This window comes from Lissotriton helveticus, chromosome 9 (assembly GCF_964261635.1).
Source record: "Lissotriton helveticus chromosome 9, aLisHel1.1, whole genome shotgun sequence".
NCBI classification, from domain to species: domain Eukaryota; kingdom Metazoa; phylum Chordata; class Amphibia; order Caudata; family Salamandridae; genus Lissotriton; species Lissotriton helveticus.
Window position 1 is genome coordinate 7,166,041 of NC_136070.1, and position 24,966 is coordinate 7,191,006.

The following is a 24,966-nucleotide window of genomic DNA, read 5'->3' on the forward strand; positions in this document are numbered from 1 at the left end:
GGTGAATGAGTACATTGCACTGGAAACAGCTCAGTGTGGTATCTGTGGGGTGAATGAGGACATTGCACACGAAACAGCTCAGTGTGGTGTCTGTAGGGTGAATGAGGACATTGCACAAGAAACAGCTCAGTGTGGTGTCTGTAGGGTGAATGAGTACATTGCACTGGAAACAGCTCAGCGTGGTGTCTGTGGGGTGAATGAGGACATTGCACAAGAAACAGCTCAGTGTGGTGTCTGTAGGGTGAATGAGTACATTGCACTGGAAACAGCTCAGTGTGGTGTCTGTGGGGTGAATGAGTACATTGCACTGGAAACAGCTCAGTGTGGTGTCTGTAGGGTGAATGAGTACATTGCACTGGAAACAGCTCAGTGTGGTGTCTGTGGGGTGAATGAGTACATTGCACTGGAAACAGCTCAGTGTGGTGTCTGTGGGGTGAATGAGTACATTGCACTGGAAACAGCTCAGTGTGGTGTCTGTGGGGTGAATGAGGACACTGCACAAGAAACAGCTCAGTGTGGTGTCTGTAGGGTGAATGAGTACATTGCACTGGAAACAGCTCAGTGTGGTGTCTGTGGGGTGAATGAGTACATTGCACTGGAAACAGCTCAGTGTGGTGTCTGTGGGGCGAATTAGGAACTTGCACTGGAAACAGCTCAGTGTGGTGTCTGTGGGGTGAATGAGGACACTGCACAAGAAACAGCTCAGTGTGGTGTCTGTAGGGTGAATGAGTACATTGCACTGGAAACAGCTCAGTGTGGTGTCTGTGGGGTGAATGAGTACATTGCACTGGAAACAGCTCAGTGTGGTGTCTGTGGGGCGAATTAGGAACTTGCACTGGAAACAGCTCAGTGTGGTGTCTGTAGGGTGAATGAGGACATTGCACAAGAAACAGCTCAGTGTGGTGTCTGTGGGGTGAATGAGGACACTGCACACGAAACAGCTCAGTGTGGTGTCTGAGGGGTGAATGAGGACACTGCACACGAAACAGCTCAGTGTGGTGTCTGTGGGGTGAATGAGGACATTGTACAAGAAACAGCTCAGTGTGGTGTCTGTGGGGTGAATGAGGACATTGCACAAAAAACAGCCCTGTATGGTGTCTGTGGGGTGAATGAGGACACTGCACTAGAAACAGCTCAGTGTGGTGTCTGTGGGGTGAATGAGGACATTGCCCTGGAAACAGCTCAGTGTGGTGTCTGTGGGGTGAATGAGAACACTGCACACGAAACAGCTCAGTGTGGTGTCTGTGGGGTGAAGGAGAACATTGCACAAGAAACAGCTCAGTGTGGTGTCTGTGGGGTGAATGAGGACACTGCACTGGAAACAGCTCAGTGAGGTGTCTGTGAGGTGAATGAGGACATTGCACAAGAAACAGCTCAGTGTGGTGTCTGTGGGGCGAATGAGAACACTGCACACGAAACAGCTCAGTGTGGTGTCTGTGGGGTGAATGAGGACATTGCACAAGAAACAGCTCAGTGTGGTGTCTGTGGGGCGAATGAGAACACTGCACACGAAACAGCTCAGTGTGGTGTCTGTGGGGTGAATGAGAACACTGCACACGAAACAGCTCAGTGTGGTGTCTGTGGGGTGAATGAGAACATTGCACAAGAAACAGCTCAGTGTGGTGTCTGTGGGGTGAATGAGGACACTGCACTGGAAACAACTCAGTGTGGTGTCTGTGAGGTGAATGAGGACATTGCACAAGAAACAGCTCAGTGTGGTGTCTGTGGGGCGAATGAGAACATTGCACTGTAAACAACTCAGTGTTGTGTCTGTAGGGTGAATGAGGACATTGCACTGGAAACAACTCAGTGTGGTGTCTGTGGGGTGAATGAGGAAATTGCACAAGAAACAGCTCAGTGTGGTGTCTGTGGGGTGAATGAGAACATTGCACTGGAAACAGCTCTGTGTGGTGTCTGTGGGGTGAATGAGGACATTGCACTGGAAACAACTCAGTGTGGTGGCTGTGGGGTGAATGAGGACATTGCACAAGAAACAGCTCAGTGTGGTGTCTGTGGGGTGAATAAGAACATTGCACTGGAAACAGCTCTGTGTGGTGTCTGTGGGGTGAATGAGGAAATTGCACAAGAAACAGCTCAGTGTGGTGTCTGTGGGGTGAATGAGAACATTGCACTGGAAACAGCTCTGTGTGGTGTCTGTGGGGTGAATGAGGACATTGCACTGGAAACAACTCAGTGTGGTGGCTGTGGGGTGAATGAGGACATTGCACAAGAAACAGCTCAGTGTGGTGTCTGTGGGGTGAATGAGAACATTGCACTGGAAACAGCTCTGTGTGGTGTCTGTGGGGTGAATGAGGACATTGCACTGGAAACAACTCAGTGTGGTGGCTGTGGGGTGAATGAGGACATTGCACAAGAAACAGTTCAGTGTGGTGTCTGTGGGGTGAATGAGGACATTGCACTGGAAACAGCTCAGTGTGGTGTCTGTAGGGTGAATGAGGACATTGCACTGGAAACAGCTCAGTGTGGTGTCTGTGAGGTGAATGAAGACACTGCACTGGAAACAGCTCAGTGTGGTGTCTGTAGGGTGAATGAGGACATTGCACTGGAAACAGCTCAGTGTGGTGTCTGTGGGGTGAATGAGGACACTGCACTGGAAACAGCTCAGTGAGGTGTCTGTGGGGCGAATGAGGACATTGCACTGGAAACAGCTCTGTTTGGTGTCTGTGGATTGAATGAGGACACTGCACTGGAAACAGCTCAGTGAGGTGTCTGTGGGGTGAATTAGGACATTGCACAAGAAACAGCTCAGTGAGGTGTCTGTGGGGCGAATGAGGACACTGCACTGGAAACAGCTCAGTGTGGTGTCTGTGGGGTGAATTAGGAACTTGCACTGGAAACAGCTCAGTGTGGTGTCTGTGCGGTGAATGAGGACACTGTACAAGAAACAGCACAGTGTCGTGTCTGTGGGGTGAATGAGGACACTGCACACGAAACAGCTCAGTAAGGTGTCTGTGGGGTGAATGAGAACATTGCACACGAAACAGCTCAGTGAGGTGTCTGTGGGGTGAATGAGGACACTGCACTGGAAACAGCTCAGTGAGGTGTCTGTGGGGTGAATGAGGACATTGCACAAGAAACAGCTCAATGTGGTGTCTGTGGGGTGAATGAGGACATTGCAATGGAAACAGCTCAGTGTGGTGTGTGTGGGGCGAATTAGGAACTTGCACTGGAAACAGCTCAGTGTGGTGTCTGTGGGGTGAATGAGAACATTGCACACGAAACAGCTCAGTGTGGTGTCTGTGGGGTGAATGAGAACATTGCACACGAAACAGCTCAGTGTGGTGTCTGTGGGGTGAATGAGGACATTGCACTGGAAACAGCTCTGTATGGTGTCTGTAGGGTGAATGAGGACATTGCACAAGAAACAGCTCAGTGTGGTGTCTGTGGGGTGAATGAGGACATTGCACAAGAAACAGCTCAGTGTGGTGTCTGTGGGGTGAATGAGGACATTGCACTGGAAACAGCTCTGTGTAGTGTCTGTGGGGTGAATGAGGACATTGCACAGGAAACAGCTCAGTGTGGTGTCTGTGGGGTGAATGAGGACATTGCACAAGAAACAGCTCAGTGTGGTGTCTGTGGGGTGAATGAGGACATTGCACACGAAACAGCTCAGTGTGGTGTCTGTGGGGTGAATGAGGACATTGCCCTGGAAACAGCTCAGTGTGGTGTCTGTGGGGTGAATGAGGACATTGCCCTGGAAACAGCTCAGTGTGGTGTCTGTGGGGTGAATGAGGACATTGCAAACAAAACAGCTCAGTGTGGTGTCTGTGAGGTGAATGAGGACATTGCCCTGGAAGCAGCTCTGTATGGTGTGTGTGGCGTGAATGAGAACATTGCACACGAAACAGCTCAGTGTGGTGTCTGTGGGGTGAATGAGAACACTGCACACGAAACAGCTCTGTATGGTGTCTGTGGGGTGAATGAGAACATTGCACAAGAAACAGCTCAGTGTGGTGTCTGTGGGGTGAATGAGAACATTGCACTGGAAACAGTTCAGTGTGGTGTCTGTGGGGTGAATGAGGACATTGCCCTGGAAACAGCTCTGTGTGGTGTCTGTGGGGTGAATGAGGACACTGCACTGGAAACAGCTCAGTGTGGTGTCTGTGGAGTGAATGAGGACATTGCCCTTGAAACAGCTCTGTTTGGTGTCTGTCTGGTGAATGAGAACATTGCACACGAAACAGCTCAGTGTGGTGTCTGTGGGGTGAATGAGAACATTGCACAAGAAACAGCTCAGTGTGGTGTCTGTGGGGCGAATGAGGACACTGCACACGAAACAGCTTAGTGTGGTGTCTGTGGGGTGAATGAGGACATTGCACAAGAACAGCTCAGTGTGGTGTCTGTGGGGTGAATGAGAACATTGCACTGGAAACAGATCAGTGTGGTGTCTGTGGGGTGAATGAGAACATTGCACATGAAACAGCTCAGTGTGGTGTCTGCTGGGTGAATGAGGACATTGCACAAGAAACAGCTCAGTGTGGTATCTATGGGGTGAATGAGAACATTGCACTGGAAACCGCTCAGTGTGGTGTCTGTGGGGTGAATGAGGACATTGCACAAGAAACAGCTCAGTGTGGTGTCTGTGGGGTGAATGAGAACATTGCACTGGAAACAGCTCAGTGTGGTGTCTGTGGGGTGAATGAGAACATTGCACACAAAACAGCTCAGTGTGGTGTCTGTGGGGTGAATGAGGACATTGCACAAGAAACAGCTCAGTGTGGTGTCTGTGGGGTGAATGAGAACATTGCACACGAAACAGCTCAGTGTGGTGTCTGTGGGGTGAATGAGAACATTGCACTGGAAACAGCTCTGTATGGTGTCTGTGGGGTGAATGAGGACATTGCACAAGAAACAGCTCAGTGTGGTGTCTGTGGGGTGAATGAGAACATTGCACACGAAACAGCTCAGTGTGGTGTCTGTGGGGTGAATGAGAACACTGCACACGAAACAGCTCTGTATGGTGTCTGTGGGGTGAATGAGAACATTGCACAAGAAACAGCTCAGTGTGGTGTCTGTGGGGTGAATGAGAACATTGCACTGGAAACAGTTCAGTGTGGTGTCTGTGGGGTGAATGAGGACATTGCCCTGGAAACAGCTCTGTGTGGTGTCTGTGGGGTGAATGAGGACACTGCACTGGAAACAGCTCAGTGTGGTGTCTGTGGAGTGAATGAGGACATTGCCCTGGAAAAAGCTCTGTTTGGTGTCTGTCTGGTGAATGAGAACATTGCACACGAAACAGCTCAGTGTGGTGTCTGTGGGGTGAATGAGAACATTGCACAAGAAACAGCTCAGTGTGGTGTCTGTGGGGCGAATGAGGACACTGCACACGAAACAGCTTAGTGTGGTGTCTGTGGGGTGAATGAGGACATTGCACAAGAAACAGCTCAGTGTGGTGTCTGTGGGGTGCATGAGAACATTGCACTGGAAACAGATCAGTGTGGTGTCTGTGGGGTGAATGAGAACATTGCACACGAAACAGCTCAGTGTGGTGTCTGCTGGGTGAATGAGGACATTGCACAAGAAACAGCTCAGTGTGGTATCTGTGGGGTGAATGAGAACATTGCACTGGAAACCGCTCAGTGTGGTGTCTGTGGGGTGAATGAGGACATTGCACAAGAAACAGCTCAGTGTGGTGTCTGTGGGGTGAATGAGAGCATTGCACAGGAAACAGCTCAGTGTGGTGTCTGTGGGGTGAATGAGAACATTGCACTGGAAACAGCTCAGTGTGGTGTCTGTGGGGTGAATGAGGAAATTGCACTGCAAACAGCTCTGTATGGTGTCTGTGGGGTGAATGAGGACATTGCACAAGAAACAGCTCAGTGTGGTGTCTGTGGGGTGAATGAGAACATTGCACTGGAAACAGCTCCGTGTGGTGTCTGTGGGGTGAATGAGAACATTGCACACGAAACAGCTCAGTGTGGTGTCTGTGGGGTGAATGAGAACACTGCACTGGAAACAGCTCAGTGTGGTGTCTGTGGGGTGAATGAGAACATTGCACAAGAAACAGCTCTGTATGGTATCTGTGGGGTGAATGAGAACATTGCACTGGAAACCGCTCAGTGTGGTGTCTGTGGGGTGAATGAGAACATTGCACACGAAACAGCTCAGTGTGGTGTCTGTGGGGTGAATGAGGACATTGCACACGAAACAGCTCAGTGTGGTGTCTGTGGGGTGAATGAGAACATTGCACACGAAACAGCTCAGTGTGGTGTCTGTGGGGTGAATGAGGACATTGCACACGAAACAGCTCAGTGTGGTGTCTGTGGGGTGAATGAGGACATTGCACACGAAACAGCTCAGTGTGGTGTCTGTGGGGTGAATGAGAACATTGCACAAGAAACAGCTCAGTGTGGTGTCTGTGGGGTGAATGAGAACACTGCACACGAAACAGCTCTGTATGGTGTCTGTGGGGTGAATGAGAACATTGCACAAGAAACAGGTCAGTGTGGTGTCTGTGGGGTGAATGAGAACATTGCACTGGAAACAGTTCAGTGTGGTGTCCGTGGGGTGAATGAGGACATTGCCCTGGAAACAGCTCTGTGTGGTGTCTGTGGGGTGAATGAGGACACTGCACTGGAAACAGCTCAGTGTGGTGTCTGTGGAGTGAATGAGGACATTGCCCTGGAAACAGCTCTGTTTGGTGTCTGTCTGGTGAATGAGAACATTGCACACGAAACAGCTCAGTGTGGTGTCTGTGGGGTGAATGAGAACATTGCACACGAACCAGCTCAGTGTGGTGTCTGCTGGGTGAATGAGGACATTGCACAAGAAACAGCTCAGTGTGGTATCTGTGGGGTGAATGAGAACATTGCACTGGAAACCGCTCAGTGTGGTGTCTGTGGGGTGAATGAGGACATTGCACAAGAAACAGCTCAGTGTGGTGTCTGTGGGGTGAATGAGAACATTGCACTGGAAACAGCTCAGTGTGGTGTCTGTGGGGTGAATGAGAACATTGCACACAAAACAGCTCAGTGTGGTGTCTGTGGGGTGAATGAGGACATTGCACAAGAAACAGCTCAGTGTGGTGTCTGTGGGGTGAATGAGGACATTGCACACGAAACAGCTCAGTGTGGTGTCTGTGGGGTGAATAAGGACATTGCACAAGAAACAGCTCAGTGTGGTGTCTGTGGGGTGAATAAGGACATTGCACAAGAAACAGCTCAGTGTGGTGTCTGTGGGGTGAATGAGGACATTGCACTGGAAACAGCTCAGTGTGGTGTCTGTAGGGTGAATGAGGACACTGCACTGGAAACAGCTCAGCGTGGCATCAGTGTCAGTACGGACTAAGATCAGGAAGATAGGTGAGGAAGTAATGGAATCACTCGTAGCTCAGACTGCCACTGCTGCACTATACCAAGCATTGAACGCACACAGGATTTACTCACATATCCTATCCAGTACAAAAAATAATACACATCCGTTCACTGGTGGTTGACAGAATGGACTCGTATAAAGGTGCACTGGTGACAGCCCCCTCAAGAAGGTCCTCACTTTAGCACCTGATACAATCTGCCTAGACAGACCCCCTTCTGAGCCTCATCGCCATGAAGCTGGCCACCTCTTCAACAAAACAGAGCCCGGCCCAAGGGATTGACACTAGTATACACTGCGGCCTCCCCCCAAATACTCCTCGGACATCCTCTTCTGATACATACCATTCTGGAACCCATCGTCCAAATGCCTTTGGGCATTATTATGAGTCTGTAGGTCTATGGACCCCCAGACTCACGGTGGCGGTCTCCCAAACATCCTATTACGAGAAGGGCAGTTCGGCTGCCCTGGGACCACTGAAACCATCAGGGAACCACCGTTCCCTGGCAGTTGTGCGGCGGTCATGAGGCCACAATATGCTTGGCAGGACTTCTGCTGTCCCGCCAAGCATATTAAGAGTTTTCTCACCACTACACTTTTCATGGCGGTGGGACCGCCAATAAAAGTGTGACAGTGAGGTAACAAAGGGGGCCCTATTGGACCCTTAGTGCCTCACGTCATGTGGATGCACCCAGGGAGGCAAAACCTGTGCTCCGCTGTGTGCATGTACACCAGTAGGTAACCACACGGGCGGCCCTAGAACAAGAACCAGGGATAACAAACAATATACTCCAAACAATGGTTCTTGAGCTATATTATCAGACTTAACTAAAATAAGGGGAACAAGCCCACCAAAAAAAGTGAAGGGAGAAAAGCCTATAAGTGCCACAATGTCACAAAAAAGCAATACATAAGTAAATACTCAAATGAATTTAATAAAGTGAAATGAAAACACACGGGCGCTCAAACAATTACACTCATGATTAATACGTTAAAAAAAATAAACATATATGAAATCAAAAAACAATGGCAGAGACTAATAAACAAATCACAACAGACACAATACACAGTCGAAGAATAATGTGATCTCTGATTTGTGCCAGTAGCTGCACGGCATGGCCTGCAGCAGCCCATGTTCTGCAGGTTCTGCCTTTGGCGTCCCCATTGTGGTTTCTATTTCATAGTCACCACCCTGGGAATGCAAAAAGAACCGCCTGCCGAACCAGGAGAAAACTCCTGATCTGGTGGGTAGTTCTAAATGGGTTTGGCGGTGCGGGAGCTCCTGTACCCCCAAACCCATAACAAGGCCCCATATACCACTGTTTAGCTTCTAAGAGCTTTACAATAGAACTGTCTACAACCAAACATAAATGTATGAATGCTGCTCAAAACAACACTGAAATATCGGGCCTGATTCACAAAGTAACTTACTCCTTTGAGTAATTTTAAGCTTTTGAGTAAGTTTACTACTTTTCGGTATTCACAAACTGTGCTTTTGCAGTAAATTACACTTTTGTAGTAAGTCAGCGCTCCACCAATGCAATGAAACGTGACACATTGCAAGCGGCTGCGTTGCATTACATTTTTTTACAAGGCCACACAAATCAGCCTTGTGTGGTTTTGTAAATTTTAAATAAGCCTTTGTGTTGACCTTTGTCACACGCACGACGCAAGGGGAACACACAAGCTTACTAAATCTAGGCCTGAGTAACTTCAACTCTCATTAATCTCCCCAGAAACCATCTAAATTTTCCAACCAAAAACAACCACAACACCAACACCACGCAATACAACAAATCAAAACATCAATAACCACAACCCAAAGAACCTCCAAACACAATGTCACTTGCCAGAAGGACACAAAAGATTCAAGGGAAGGGACAGACGTATGATCACAAGGTTCCCTAATCTTATCATAATCGTACCTTCCCATCACAACCCCCCAAACTCCTCACAAATCATAAGGCAACTCAGAAGTTACCACACCATGACCTACCACAAAAAGACCACACCCATACAGGTCTCAAAGTCTTCATTTCTCTAACCAGACAACTTTCCTTCCACCTCCACAAAAACCCGCAATCACAATACACCCCATACCAGCAACATCAAACTATCCTCCACTCCACCTGTACACTAACTACAGGACATGAAGAAGAAAGAAAGAAAACAACTAAAATGCTGACTCTTCAACGCAAGATCCATTAGGAAGCATCATTCATTTTAACATCTTTAACCTAATCTCAGGAACAACACCGGACCTCACCTTCTTTACAGAAGCATGACTCAGCGAAGATTTTGCAAAAACACGCAAGATGATGGACGGAATGTTGCACAATGGCAAAACATTCACCCCCAGTGATGTCTTCACCCCCAGCCATGTCTTCCCTGGACCGGAATCAAGCATCCTAGGACCTGTTTCTGGCTATCAGCCGTCTTCAGCCAGGATAGCTTGACTCCAGTGGTGTGGAGAGCACGGGACTCACATCTGGGCATACACTTCCCACATAGGGCAAACAGCAAAACACACAAGATGATGGACGGAATGTTGCACATTGGCAAAACATTCACCCCCAGTCACAGATCTGGGTTTAATCCATCGTTATTTTACTCACCAAGCCACCTCAGTTCAGACATGGCCATATGCAAATCAGTCTTGACCCTGTGCCTCATGGGAACAGTCCAGACCGAACTGCCAAGCCATGTCTTCCCTGGACCGGAATCAGGCATCCAAGGACCGGTTTCTGGCATTACAGCCTTCGTCAGCGGGGCTTGCTTGACTCCAGCGAAGATTCTGCCCCCGCATGCCATGAACCCATTCCTCCTGATTTTAACATCACAAAATAGTTTTGGCAAAACTGGAGGAAGCCTAGCTGCCGTCTGTAAATACAACACTACAAATAACAATCATTAAAAATCACACCATGGAGGGCTGTAACTCCTTGACTATGAGATGTCCCCCCACTCCATCGAGTACCTACTCCTTCCTCCTAATATATGGACCACCACACAGCAATGTCAAATCTAAAGATGTCCCACTTGATACAATAGTAAGTAATAATCTTTATTGCGTGATTAATAAAAACCATTGCAATGTGCTACATCAGAGAACACCTGTGCAAAACACACAAAACAAGATATTCCATCACAGTGAGGTTGATTTAAAATCCATTTAAAAATTGCAATGTGTTTATGCTCCTATAGGGTAATAACATATAAAACCTCACATATCGTGCAAGCATTAAAGTGCAATGAAAAAACGTAAGAGTTCAAGTTGACAGTTATTAGACTGATGCTGATTTCTAGGTGCTAGGCCCTAAAAGCCATGAAAGAACTAACATAGAAGGCTAGTGTGATCTTCAGGGTTTCGATGAGGAGTGTTTAAGACCAGTTCAATTTTTGCCAATAAAAGATTATACAGCTGGGTCTAGATTTAGCTATCCTCGCAGATTTATGACCAGTTTGTCAGCTGGCTACTGGATTGAACTTTCTTCTTGCTATCCTCAGAAAGCGGAACAGCCTTCAGGCTAACTGGATGTAAATGTAAATGTAGTAGTACTTGTATAGCGCACGAATCACCCATGAGGGTACCTCGGCGCTTGTACGCATACCGCTGTGGAACCCTTCCTGGCTTTCCCTGTGAGGTGTCCACTCTTGGGCACCCCCAAGGTGGAGGCCAGGCATCCTTAGCGTTGTGGGGGCCGTTGTGGAGATTAAGCAAGCTATTGCCCAGAGTTGCAGCGTGGGACTCCATGATTAGACTAGGCACCGAGGCGAGAATTATCAGGTCCGAGGAATTTTTGAGCCCAAGACCCGCCGAGGCGGGGAATTGAACCCTGGTCCCGGGCTAGACCTCTGCATCAGGGTCTGCCGCTCTAACCATTGAGCCACACTTCTCCACTTCTCCTCCTTTGAACCAAGCTTTCAATGCCTGTCCACATGTTCGAATCTGACTTTGACTCAAGAGTGGTTTTAATAATAGTCTTGGGGGCAGATGTATCAAGATATCTATTTGCGATTCTCAAATAGCGATTTTTTGAGAATCACTATTTGAGAATCGCAAATGGTATGTATCAAAAAAATCGCCCTCTCAATCGCTCTTCCAGATGTGCATTTACCGAATCATGAATCCTCCTGACATTCCTCTGCATCCGCCACCAACTCCTGCTCACTCCTTGTCCCTCTGACCCGCCTGTAATTCTCTGTAGGGGTGGGCGTAATTTGCATAATCACGTTACGCAAATCTCCGCGAAACGGTAAAAATCTCCACAAACACGCAGAAATTCTGCAAACACGCGGAATTGCTTGTTCGCTTTGTTTTTTTACTGTTCCCAATCGCTGTTTGCGAGCTTGAGGGGAAATATCTCGCAAACACGCATTTGAGAACGCAAACAAGAACATTTTTTGCAAAGTCGCGGAACGCAGAATTTTGGGCAATTTCGCGTTCTCCGTGGAACGCAAAATTACCCAAATTACCCAAATTCCGCAAATTCCACGAACGGAACGGAATTTGCCGCCCAGGCCTAATTCTCTGGCCCTCGGCTGACATTTCAGATAACAGCTGAGTGCCGTGAATCAGCGTCTAATAAATACCGTACCCTGACACTGGTGCGAGAAGGGGCTGGCATTGCCTGCTCACTGGGAGAGCCAAATTCGAGAAACGTGCATGGAAGGCAGACAGAGTGCAATGAAATACTGCAGGCCTTTTTATAGCACGCAGCCTCTTGGCTCCAGGGAGAAGTGGAGAGAGGGAGGGGGAAGTGAAGGAAATGATAGGAGAAGGCTCCAGACGATAGTGAGGAGAGGGCTTGAGGGGAAAGAGACGAGAGGGCCCTACAGCAGCTCCGGAGGAAGGATTCCACCCAGTGGCGGATGGCGCAGTTCGAGGCCGGGGGGTGGGTAAGAGGGTGAAGGAGAGAAAAAATAAAAAGTACCTCCGCGTCAAGTCTCTCCTAGTTGTCCCTCATGGTCGTCCCTCTGCTCCGGAACAGAAAGCACCAAGCTTTAAGGCTCCCGAAGCCAATCACAATGCTGCAATGCAGCATTGTTATTGGTCTGAGTGCGGTGGTTCAGCACTCACCCAGGAAATGGGAGCCTATACATGTTATTCACCCAGGCTGTAATGCAGCCTGGGTGGAGAACATGCAAAGCTCGCATGCCTGTTTGACCGGTCCGAGAGGGCCGGCCAAACTGTCACTGCACACTTACAGAGTGCCCATCACTCCTCCCCCCAGCTCCGACAGTAGAGAACCCGACCCCACCCTACCCCGCAAAGACGCCCCAGCAGGAAAAAATATGATAAGAACAACGCGTTATTATCATTTCATTTTTCCGTTCTTTCCACTGCTGGAATCAGTGGGGCGAAGCTCCTCCACCTTAGCAGAGGAGCTGTCCATGGAAGTGGGCCTAAGGTGTTTCTCCAGCAGAACCGAAGCATCCTCTGCTATGCGCCGCATCCCCGAGAAGAACCAACGCATCTCCTCCGCTGAGTGGCGCATCATTGAGCAGAACCAACACAACACCAATGTTGCGTGGATTGGACCCGCCGCAATAGACTCGCATTGCCACTGCATCCCGCATCTTGGGACCGACGCATCGTCTTCAGAACTGCCACTGTACAACACTCATCCTGGCGTAAGCGCCTCGCATCCCTCGTCAAAGCAGCCTCAACAATGAAGACGACTAACCTCCGCATCACAGCTTCACTGCCCATCGGAACCGACGCTTCCTCTCTAATGCATCTAGCATGCTCAATGCCAGCCTTTGCATCGCAAGCCCCGTCACATCAGGATCTCACACCGCAGTCTCGTCGCATCTTGTAACCAACCATTGTCTCTGCTGAGCAACACATCTTTGACTCGGATCCAACGCATCACCCCACACCAGGATAAAGGTACGTTGGTACCGGAGGTCTAACTGAGTCCCTGGAGAGGGCCTGCACTCCATCGCAGTCAGTCTGAACGTTTGACTTTGACCCGGTTTAGCGTGACCGATATCCCCAATTGCGCTTTGTGCTTCTAGGCGCAATTCTTTACTATAAAATTTAAAATTCAATATTTCAAGTTCTGCTTATTGGATTTTTGTCGTTTTGATCTTGTTTTATTTATGAAATTAGATATATTCTTCTAACGTGATGTGAAATCTTTTTATGTGGTGTTCTCACAGTTTACCTGTTTGAAGTGTGGCACATACTTTACACATTGCCTCTAAGTTTAGCTTGACTGCTCTGGACCAGGCTACCAGGAGGTGAGCGCAGGTTAATTTAGCCTCCTACCCTGACTAGGATTTTGGTTTTTGCTTGCCTACGGCTCAGACCTCAGTCAACCAACAACCGAATTTCTAACATGAACTATAACTAAGCCTAAAAACGAGCCATCAGAACTACAAACAGGCAACAGTAGTCCATGCAAGTAACTGAAGAAGACTGCCCTACTAAAGAGCTTTGTAGAATTATAACAGAATTCCACAATCCAGAGTGTCTAAACACAGACACACCACAAACACAGGACTTGAGTCACAAAACCTCCAGTGAATTGATCTAAAGAAAAAAAAAAGATGAAACATTACCTGATGGAAAGGCAAACAACACAACACAACACATAATCTAGCAACCACAGGGAGAGACACCAACAATCATCCATCAACGCATGCTTTCAACACATGGCCACATAAAGATGTCCTCAAAATTGTCATTGCAGTCAGATCCTCAGAACCACCTTCAGAGCCAGCAACAGCAAAAACCTTTAGAGATATCCTTCGCTCAACCTGTGCAGGGGAGGTATATATATATCCAAGAATTCCTTACTGAAGAACTAACCCCCTCACCTGATGGTAGATGATAGAGAATGAAGAGACCTACCTCTGCACCAAGGATGACACCCCGCAAGGGATGTCAGACCGCTGCGTGTTGAAGATTCAGCATGAAGGACCCGTGTCAGCGTGGAAGGAATTTTCTCTAATTTGCAGGGGGGAATAAGGGTCTTATATACTCGAGTGGTCACTCCAGGGTTTCTTCTAGAATCGATATATTTTAAAACAATCATAAAGGTTTTGAAAACAATTGCCAATGCTTTTCTAAACAATTGTGATCATGCACAGCGGGGCTGTGGGCCAGGGATGAAAAAAAAGAGAGGACCTTTACACAGAATAATTCTGCCGTCCCTGAGGACAGGTTTATGTACGTCAGGTACAGGGAATATGATAGTACACTAAGAGGCTGGCGTCGAAGAGACAGCAGCAAGCGACTAGGTAAAAGGTCACTTGTTCACAACCATTATCATCGTTTTGATGGGACAATGTATGTAAAAAAGGGTATACATGACAGGACTATCCTAAAGGACATGACACCAAATCTCCAGCTATATAGAAAACGATGGCTTCATGTCAGACCAATAGTCCGGCTTCAGACCAGGCACAGAATCAGCGATCATATCCACCTGGGATGATCTAAACCTCACAGTGAACAAAAAGGGAGATGCCGCCGTGTAACGTCTGGATTTATCACCTGCATTTGAAACGGTCTCCCACCAGATACTACTGCAAACGCTCCACAATCGAGGAGTCAGTGAAAAAGCTCACAGACTGGGAAAGTGTAGTCTACCAACCCTCCTTCACATCACCGCCTCACACACAACAGAGCAGAGTCCTCAGGGGTCCATCATATTATTCAACATCTGCCTAACCCTGTACCAACTCTGATTAAATCACACAACCTCACCTGGTGCTATGCAGACGACATCCAAATATTTTTTTAATCCGCCCGTCATCCTACCCTTATTCACCCCCCGCCATATTAGCATGGCGGGGGTGACCACGGCGGACGGAAAGGCCGTCCGCCGCTTTTCCGCCCCGGTTGCCTTGCGGCCGGGGCGGAAAAGGTTCAATATGGTGGCGGTGTCTATTAGACACCGCCAGCCATATTAGCATTGCCCATAACAGATGCCTTTCCGTGGTGGCAATGCCGCCACGGAAAGGCATGCGGTCTTCACTTTGGGGGCCCCCTGCGGGCCCCTGGAGTGAAGGACAGGTGGGGGGTGCACACGGGAGTACCTGTGGTACCCCCCTGCATTTACACTAACAAAGCGGCAGACACCGCGCGGTGCCTGCCACTTTCTTAATGTAAATGCAAATGTGCATTTTTAGCATTGTGGCGGGCGGTGCAGAGAGCAACGCCCGTCACAATGCTAAAAATGCAGGATGTGCCCGCCACTGTGGCGGGCACATCCTAATACCCCCCACGGGACCCCCGCCCTTATGGTGGTCGGTCCCGAATTCTGACAGGATGGCAGGCGGACAAAGTCCGCTCGTCATCCTAATGAGCCCCAAAACCTGTACAAGCCACCAAGCTCTGGAATTCACTACCAGCCAGCATTGGAAGCACTCAGGACCATATACACTTCGGAAGTCAGTTGAACGCATGGCAACTTCCATAACTGCATCACCCATGTCAGGGCAACACAGCCCAGAAAACAGTAGCACTCTTAAGCACAATCCTCAGCTTACAAACAACAGAGTGCAAAGAACTCAACCAGCAAACTGCTTCCATCATGCGTGTAAACTAAAAAGGGCTGCCCTGTGGTTCACCGGGGCATTATATAGTTATGTACTTGCATATAAAACAGTTATAGCTCACAATAGTACTGAAACCATACACCGATGAAATTCACACATACTTGCTATGCAGATTGTCCATCCCCAGCACGGTACAGTCAAAAAACAAGCCCTAACCAAAGAGATATGTCACACGCCACTGGACATTTGAAAGACTTTAAGATAGTCCACAATGGCAGGTTCCAAATATGTATAGAATCTGACAGCTTCCATACGTCTCACAAAGAGATTCCAATATGGGACGCTTCTAACATTCCAGCTCATGACCACAACTATACACAATTCTCAGATTGGACAACCCAGTGCAGTAACCAACTAAACAGATTATATCATACGAAAGGCCATGAAGGGACCTGCAGAGCTGTTCACAGCTACCGGAAAAATGAAAACTATAAAACTGTGTGTCTGTGTCTCACTCTTCCTCATCCAAAACACTGTTACGCGCTGTGTCCCCTAACACAATAACTGCACCTTGGTGGTCATCACACACAACATGGAAAAACTTCCCACATAGGATCAAAAGAAAAGCAACATCCACCTAACCACACACCCCACACAGCTCAGTGTACTATTCATGTAGGCAAGAGCTTCAGTGGCCCACATTGGAGTAGTAAGCGTTATATACATAATAAAATACAATACAACACACTTACCTCAACCCACTCTGATGAGCCAATGAGACCATACTCTTCTGCGCCCCAGCTACAAAACAAGATGGATCGACGTGGCCTCCAACCTGGGGGGAGACAGAGAGGGAGTTAGGAGAAATAGAGATGGGAGATAAAAGGAGAGAGTGAGGAGAGCGCTGAGAAGACATAAAGAGAGAGAGAGAGTGAGGAGAGAGCTGGGGAGATAAAGGGAGAAAGTGAGGACAGAGCCTGGGAGATAGAGAGAGAGAGAGTGAGGAAAGAGATCAGAGATAGCAGGAGAGTGAGGAGAGATAGGAAGATGGAGAGAGAGTGAGTGAAGTGAAAGAGAGTGCGTGGTGAGTGAGAGGGAGATAGAGGGAGTGTGAGTGACTGAAGAGAGCATTGAGGAGATATAGGGAGAGAGAGTGAGTGAGGCGAGGGATGGGAGATAGTGGGAGAGTGGGAAGGGATGGGAAGATGGAGAGAGAGGGACTGATTCACAGAACTAATCTGAGATAAAATCCTAAACTTACTACTTTTGATATTCACAGAAGGCATTTCACACAATTCAATTCTTTATTTATGTTTTGGAACTCATAAGAGATCCACATAAAAGAAATACAACATATATTTGTGCATACACAAACTTTGCATTAAAAAAATAAAAAAAAATACTGACAAGCATTTGATTCCCAAGCCCTCTAATAAATATCTAGAAAACATTTTAAAAAGTTAAATATATTAAGACAGAACATTTCATTGGGCGGATTGTACAAAGCATTCAAAAAAGAGCTCGCCGTCAAGAGACCCAATTTTAAACATATATGTCTAAACCACTTTCTACGTGATATCCGCAAGGCTGGGCATATAAAGAGGACATGTACAATATCCTGGGTGGACATATTGCAAAGGTGACAAATTGCAGGGGACCCATACCATCTAGATGTTAAATTATTTAGAGGAAGGAGGTCCTGCCTCAAGAGGAACCAAAAACGCCGTATACCGTGAGGTATATTCCAAGAAACGTACGGTTGCATTTTCTTATATAGGCAGGAGTCAAGAAATGGAGAGGGGCCTTTTTTTGCAAGAATTGCCTCCCTGTCTAGGCTAAAACTCAGTTTCCAAGTGGCCAGTTTTAAAACAGCTTTCAATTGGCCTGGGGACAATGTGAATAAAGTTAGTTCATCTAATTGCAGGTATTCAACCGCCTTTCTAAAATTCCTCACAATTCTAGAGTGTTCTTTTAAGGATCCCAACAATTCTTTTTTCATAAGACTCTGCATGGTCCCTGAGTCCCCCCGGGCCAGGCACGACACCCAGCGAACGATCCCTGCTAAAGCCTGCACCCAACTACTGCGAATTCCAAACTCTAATCTAAGGGCAGCCGCTGTGCAGGCAGTATTAACTGAGGCTAATTGTCGGAGGTTTTTTCCCTCTACAGTATGCAGAAAACTCCATTGCCCCAAATCAATTTGTTCAACACCATAGAGCAGGGATGCTGAAATCTTTGCGCGAAAAACCTCTAGCAAATAAGGGAAATGTCTTTTCCCCGTTGCGCAATAAAAAGCACTCAGACTTTTACCCTGAGCCAGAGCCTTTCGAGAATTGTTAGCAACATGATCCTTATCGCTCAAATTGGCAGATATTATCTTCCCTTAGAACACAGGAATTCACCACCTCCAGCCTATGTCCTCCCACCGTCCACCTAAAGTTCTCATATTTCGTCTTTCTCCTACCAGCCATACACATGATTTTACTTTTTGCTACGTTTATTTTCAGGTGATGATGTTCTGCTTATGCGGAAAGTGCTTGTAGACGATTGTTCAAGCCTTTCGGTGTTAAATTCAATATCAGGATATCGTCCGCATATAGCATACAGACAATCGGAGAGCCCCCTAATAGTGGGGCGTTACCATCACTTGAAGACAAAAACAAAGGTAAGTCAGAAATGTATAGGGAGAATAGTAATGGCGCTAATAGACATCCTTGTTTCAATCCATTTGCAGTGGGTATCGCCTGGGATAGCCCTCTTTCGACACCCAATAAAACCCTGCACCAGGTATCAGAATGGAGATCCCTAACTAAATCCAAGAGCAGTGAGGGCATTCCGAGGGAAGATAGCTTCCTCCACAGCAGGGGGCGATCGACTTTGTCGAATGCTGTGGAGAAATCTATGAACGCAGCATAAACTCTTCCACCTCGGGCCCCTATGTATTTATCCGAAATTATCTGCAAGGGGGATAAATTATCCATTGTGCTGTGACCCTTACGGAAACCCGTCTGCTCCAATGGCAGCAACTGACCTCCATCTACCTAGTCAGAAATTAGTGTTAAAAGACATTTCGCAAATACTTTCCCTATAGCGTCAAGCAAAGCTATTTGTTGATAATTTTGGGGCACAATCCTATCCCCCTTCTTGAACAGGGGTACCAGTATACTCCCCCTCCAAGAGGGGAGAACAGTTCTATGTAGGAAGCAAAATCTATACACTGGAAATAGGATCTTGCTCCATGATTCGGCATCCTGTTTTAACACCAAAACAGAAGAGCGCAAATCCTTTATGGCTGATTCGATGATCTTTTCAGAGGGCGGCTCAAACAACGGTCCGACATCGCCCAACCTTCTGTCGTCCTCAACAGGCCCATTACCAGCATATAATTGCGCAACATAACCCACCCAAACTTTCTCGGAAATAGGAGGAGGAAGGGACCTGATTCTTGTTCCACTACCCTCACCAATGAGAGACCAAAATAGTCTTACATTCCCTCTATTTACAGCCTCCCTTAACTTTATCCATAAGGAGTCTTCCCTCTCTTTTTTAATCTTTAACTTTACTCTACTTCTCCTTCTCCTTAGTAAGGTTATTTTACGAGACCTTTCTGCAGACCTATTCAAGTATTGTTCCCTAACCAGTGTGTTTATTTCTTTATTAAGCAAGCGTAGGGAGCTCGGAACAGGACTCGTATTTCTGTGCGAATTAGATTTTCTTGTGACCAGGGCTACCTCCCTCATAAACCCCGCAAAATACAATATTTCCGACCCTTTCCAACTAGGGAGTTCTTTTACAGTTTTATCCAATACAATGGACAAGCCCCTTAGGGCCCTTGTATTCCAGAAACATCTCCCTGTTTTACCACTGAAACTAACCAGGTCACCATCAAGCGACCATGGATCCGTTTTTATAGAAGTTAGGATTCCTAACTTTACTGCCACTAGATGCCTTGTTTGGATACCGAAAGTCGTTAAGTTAGGGTTTTGTCTCAGTTTGGTAGTCGTATCCTTCCCTGGTATCATATGTTCAAGTGGGATTTTTATTGTGTTGTGTTTCTTACTTATTGACTGTTTTGCTGCTGATAAATGCTTTACACTTTGTGGAATATTTATGAGCCCCGTGCAGTGCTGGAGCATCACTTATTGTGGCGCTTTGACAGCACAAACTATAACATCCTATTTTTTAGGTCACACTAAGCTGCTTTGCTTGGCTTTGTCTGGCCTCATAGATATGGAGTGAGGCGAGGCAGCGCGAGTCTCTGCGTTGCTTCACTCTGTGCCAGGGAGGTGTTCCATGGGCGTTGTGGTGGGTTTTCCATAGATTTTGACGCTTCCCAAGATTTATAAAACCGTGTAAACTTGGGGAAGCGCCAAAACCTGACGCCTTACCTGGGCAGCTGCAACGAAGAGCAATAACTTCATTCCTCTTCATTTTTTCCTCTTTCCAGGAGTGCTTCGTTCTGCGTTCTTCAGCATACATGGAAAGAGGAAAATGACTCCCAGAATTGGTTTTGTGCAGGAACGTCCCCCTCCTGCAGAAAAACAATCCTGCTGACAACACCGGCCCCCTTGCACCGTGGGGCCAAATGGCACCAGTGCAGGGCAAAGAACAGGGGTGCCCCATATTGCATAAGTGTGGTGCATTCCTGCCCTTTCACTTTGACACAGGGCAGCACAGCAAGGTGCCAAGCTGTGCTACCCTGAACTGTGCTACGGCTCGTCAGGATTGAGCTATGGTTATATTTAAAGAACCTGTTCTTCTTGTGCCCTCCAGACTGCAGATCCTCACTCTATCAAACATGCCTCCACCACACATCCATGACTGCCATGTGTGCTGAAATGCGTGCCAAAAGTCAGTTTGTTATCGTGAACTCGGGGCGGCGGCGCCCACTCTCCGAGCCATGCAGGGGAGCTTTCTCCATCTCTAAAGTTTCTTGCCACAGAATCTGTGGGATGTCAATGCTACTTCGACCCCAGTGTCCCGTATGTGTGTGTATCTGCATTTATTGTGTGCATTGTGCACACGTGCAGTGACACTGTGCCCCTGTGCCAGATTGTGCTGTATTTCCCGGGCACCTCTTACCATCCTTAAGAAGCCGTCCCATTGCGCGGCTGAGCTCCATCATGGCTGCGGTCCCTCTGGAGGGGTCAATGGCACCGAAGACCCAGGCGTCACGGTGATTGCCAAGCATCACGTACCGGTCTGAGGGGAGATGAGAAGAGGCGGAGTCAATGATTGAGGCTAGAGAGAAGAGGCTGAGTCAATGACTGAGGCTAGAGAGAAGAGGCTGAGTCAATGACTGAGGCTAGAGAGAAGAGGCTGAGTCAATGACTGAGGCTAGAGAGAAGGGGCTGAGTCAATGATTGAGGCTAGAGAGAAGAGAGGCTGAGTCAATGATTGAGGCTAGAGAGGAGAGGCTGAGTCAATGATTGAGGCTAGAGAGGAGAGGCTGAGTCAATGACTCAGGCTAGAGAGAAGAGGCTGAATCAATGATTGAGGCTAGAGAGATGAGGCTGAGTCAATGATTGAGGCTACAGAGGAGAAACTGAGTCAATGATTGAGGCTAGAGAGAAGAGGCGGAGTCAATGATTGAGGCTAGAGAGAAGAGGCTGAGTCAATGACTGAGGCTAGAGAGAAGAGGCTGAGTCAATGACTGAGGCTAGAGAGAAGAGGCTGAGTCAATGACTGAGGCTAGAGAGAAGGGGCTGAGTCAATGATTGAGGCTAGAGAGAAGAGAGGCTGAGTCAATGATTGAGGCTAGAGAGGAGAGGCTGAGTCAATGATTGAGGCTAGAGAGGAGAGGCTGAGTCAATGACTCAGGCTAGAGAGAAGAGGCTGAATCAATGATTGAGGCTAGAGAGATGAGGCTGAGTCAATGATTGAGGCTACAGAGGAGAAACTGAGTCAATGATTGAGGCTAGAGAGAAGAGGCGGAGTCAATGATTGAGGCTAGAGAGAAGAGGCTGAGTCAATGACTGAGGCTAGAGAGAAGAGGCTGAGTCAATGACTGAGGCTAGAGAGAAGAGGCTGAGTCAATGACTGAGGCTAGAGAGAAGGGGCTGAGTCAATGATTGAGGCTAGAGAGAAGAGAGGCTGAGTCAATGATTGAGGCTAGAGAGGAGAGGCTGAGTCAATGATTGAGGCTAGAGAGGAGAGGCTGAGTCAATGACTCAGGCTAGAGAGAAGAGGCTGAATCAATGATTGAGGCTAGAGAGATGAGGCTGAGTCAATGATTGAGGCTACAGAGGAGAAACTGAGTCAATGATTGAGGCTAGAGAGAAGAGGCGGAGTCAATGATTGAGGCTAGAGAGAAGAGGCTGAGTCAATGATTGATGCTACAGAGAAGAGGTGGAGTCAATGATTGAGGCTTGAGAGAAGAGGCGGAGTCAACGTCTGAGGCTAGAGAGGAGAGGCTGAGAAGCTGAGTCAATGATTGAGGCTAGAGAGAAGATGCTGAGTCAATGATTGAGGCTAGAGATATGAAACCGAGTCAATGATTGAGGCTAGAGAGAAGAGAGGCTGGGGCAATGATTGAGGTTTGAGATGAGAGACTGAGGCAATGATTGAGGCTAGAGAGAAGAGGCTGAATCAATGATTGAGGCTAGAGAGAAGACGCTGAGTCAATGATTGAGGCTAGAGAGAAGAGAGGCTGGGGCAATGATTGAGGTTTGAGATGAGAGACTGAGGCAATGATTGAGGCTAGAGAGAAGAGGCTGAGTCAATGATTGAGGCTAGAGAGAAAAGTCTGAGTCAATGATTGAGGCTACATGGGAGAAACTGAGTCAATGATTGAGGCTAGAGAGAAGAGGCTGAGTCAATGATTGAGGCTAGAGAGAAGAGGCTGAGTCAATGATTGAGGCTAGAGAGAAGAGGCTGAGTCAATGATTGAGGCTGCAGAGGAGAAGCTGAGTCAATAATTGAGGCTAGAGAGGAGAGGCTGAGTCAATGATTGAGGCTAGAGAGGAGAGGCTGAGTCAATGACTGAGGCTAGAGAGAAAAGTCTGAGTCAATGATTGAGGCTACATGGGAGAAACTGAGTCAATGATTGAGGCTAGAGAGAAGAGGCTGAGTCAATGATTGAGGCTAGAGAGAAGATGCTGAGTCAATGATTGAGGCTGCAGAGGAGAAGCTACGTCAATGATTGAGGCTAGAGAGAAGAGGCTGAGTCAATAATTGAGGCTAGAGAGAAGAGGCGGAGTCAATGATTGAGGCTACAGAGGAGAAGCTGAGTCAATGATTGAGGGTAGAGAGAAGAGGCGGAGTCAATGATTGAGGCTAGCGAGAAGAGGCGGAGTCAATGACTGAGGCTAGCGAGAAGAGGCGGAGTCAATGACTGAGGCTACAGAGGAGAAGCGGAGTCAATGACTGAGGCTACAGAGGAGAAGCTGAGTCAATGATTGAGGGTAGAGGGGAGAAGCTGAGTCAATGACTGAGGCTAGAGAGGAGCAGCTGAGTCAATGACTGAGGCTAGAGAAGAAGCTGAGTCAATGACTGAAGCTAGAGAGGAAAAGCTGAGTCATGATTGAGTCTGCAGAGGAGAATCTCAGTCAATGACTGAGGCTACAGAGAGGAGAAGCTGAGTCAATGACTGAGGCTACAGAGGAGAAGCTGAGTCAATGACTGAGGCTAGAGAGGAGAAGCTGAGTCAATGACTGAGGCTACAGAGGAGAAGCTGAGTCAATGATTGATGCTGCAGAGGAGAAGTTGAGTCAATGACTGAGGCTACAGAGGAGAAGCTGAGTCAATGACTGAGGGTAGAGAGGAGAAGCTGAGTCAATGACTGAGGCTACAGAGGAGAAGCTGAGTCAATGATTGATGCTGCAGAGGAGAAGTTGAGTCAATGACTGAGGCTACAGAGGAGAAGCTGAGTCAATGACTGAGGGTAGAGAGGAGAAGCTGAGTCAATGATTGAGTCTACAGAGGAGAAGCTGAGTCAGTGATTGAGGATGGAGAGAAGAGGCTGAGTCAATGCTTGAGGATAGAGAGAAGAGGCTGAGTCAATGCTTGAGGATAGAGAGAAGAGGCTGAGTCAGTGATTGAGGATGGAGAGAAGAGGCTGAGTCAATGCTTGAGGATAGAGAGAAGAGGCTGAGTCAGTGATTGAGGATGGAGAGAAGAGGCTGAGTCAATGATTGAGGCTGCAGAGGACAAAGTGAGTCAATGATTGAGGCTAGAGAGAAGAGGCGGAGTCAATGATTGAGGCTAGAGAGAAGAGGCGGAGTCAATGATTGAGGCTTGAGAGAAGAGGCGGAGTCAATGATTGAGGCTTGAGCTGAGAGACCATCTGCGTGATTCACAAAGGTAAACGTACACATTTGTGATAGTTTACTCTTTTTCAGAATTCACAAAACTACAATTCAATAGTAAGTTCATGAGTGGGGACACTCCACAGTCGCGGCGGAGAACGCTGGACATAGATAGACCGGACCTATCTTTTTATGTGCCGAGTTCTCCTCCCGACTGCTTGTGGGCCGCGCCGGTGACACATGCAGGCTCCACAGTGTAGTGTGAAGTGTCAGTGAGCTCAGTCCCTGGGGGAACTACCAGAGTCCATCCACGTGCTGGAGGAGACTGGGAAAGATCTGCAGTGGAAGATGTCCACCCGTGGTCAGACCTGCACAAGACCCCTCTCTCGACTGCATGCAGAGCTCATGGTCATAGCAGAGGCCTTGCTGCTCTGTTGTGGAGACTGCCTGGGAGACGAGGAGATCTGAGGACTCTGGTCTCCTGTGGAAGCCCGCCACCACATCAGGAGAGACCGGATACATGTTCTCCCAGACAGCATGACGTGTTGTACTGCAACGAACGGGCGGAGTGGGGTCCTGGGTCCTGTGCCTGTAGGCTCGACATCTCTGGAGATGGCTGAATACACAGGGCCGTTCCCTCATCCCCCAGCACCTGTCAGGATCTTTAAACTCCAGGGCGGACAAACTTGGCAGAAGTTAGAGAACAACACTGAAGCACACACAGTAATCCAAAAGCGTGCTACGTATTAAATGACAAACAAGTTTCCTTACGTAAAGTTGAGGTTATATTGCAAGTGATTTATTGTCTCCACAGTTATCCACATTCCTTGATCCGGATGTGTTATCCAGTACAAACAGGCAGCCGACACGTGTTTCG

The 24,966-nt window shown here is 47.9% G+C and overlaps 1 protein-coding gene across 2 annotated transcripts in view; it reads right to left on the reverse strand.

Annotated features, from left to right (window-relative positions):
• Positions 1-24,966, reverse strand: part of LOC144780849 (putative N-acetylated-alpha-linked acidic dipeptidase) — a 327,400-nt gene that overhangs the window by 148,920 nt on the left and 153,514 nt on the right. The window contains exons 8-9 of one of the 2 annotated variants that reach the window (XM_078659344.1): positions 20,926-21,045; positions 16,596-16,678 (exon numbers count right to left, since the gene is read on the reverse strand). In XM_078659344.1, the coding sequence (XP_078515470.1) occupies positions 16,596-16,678; positions 20,926-21,045 (203 nt within the window). The remainder of the gene's footprint in view (positions 1-16,595; positions 16,679-20,925; positions 21,046-24,966) is intronic. The other variant, XM_078659345.1, reaches the window with a different exon arrangement.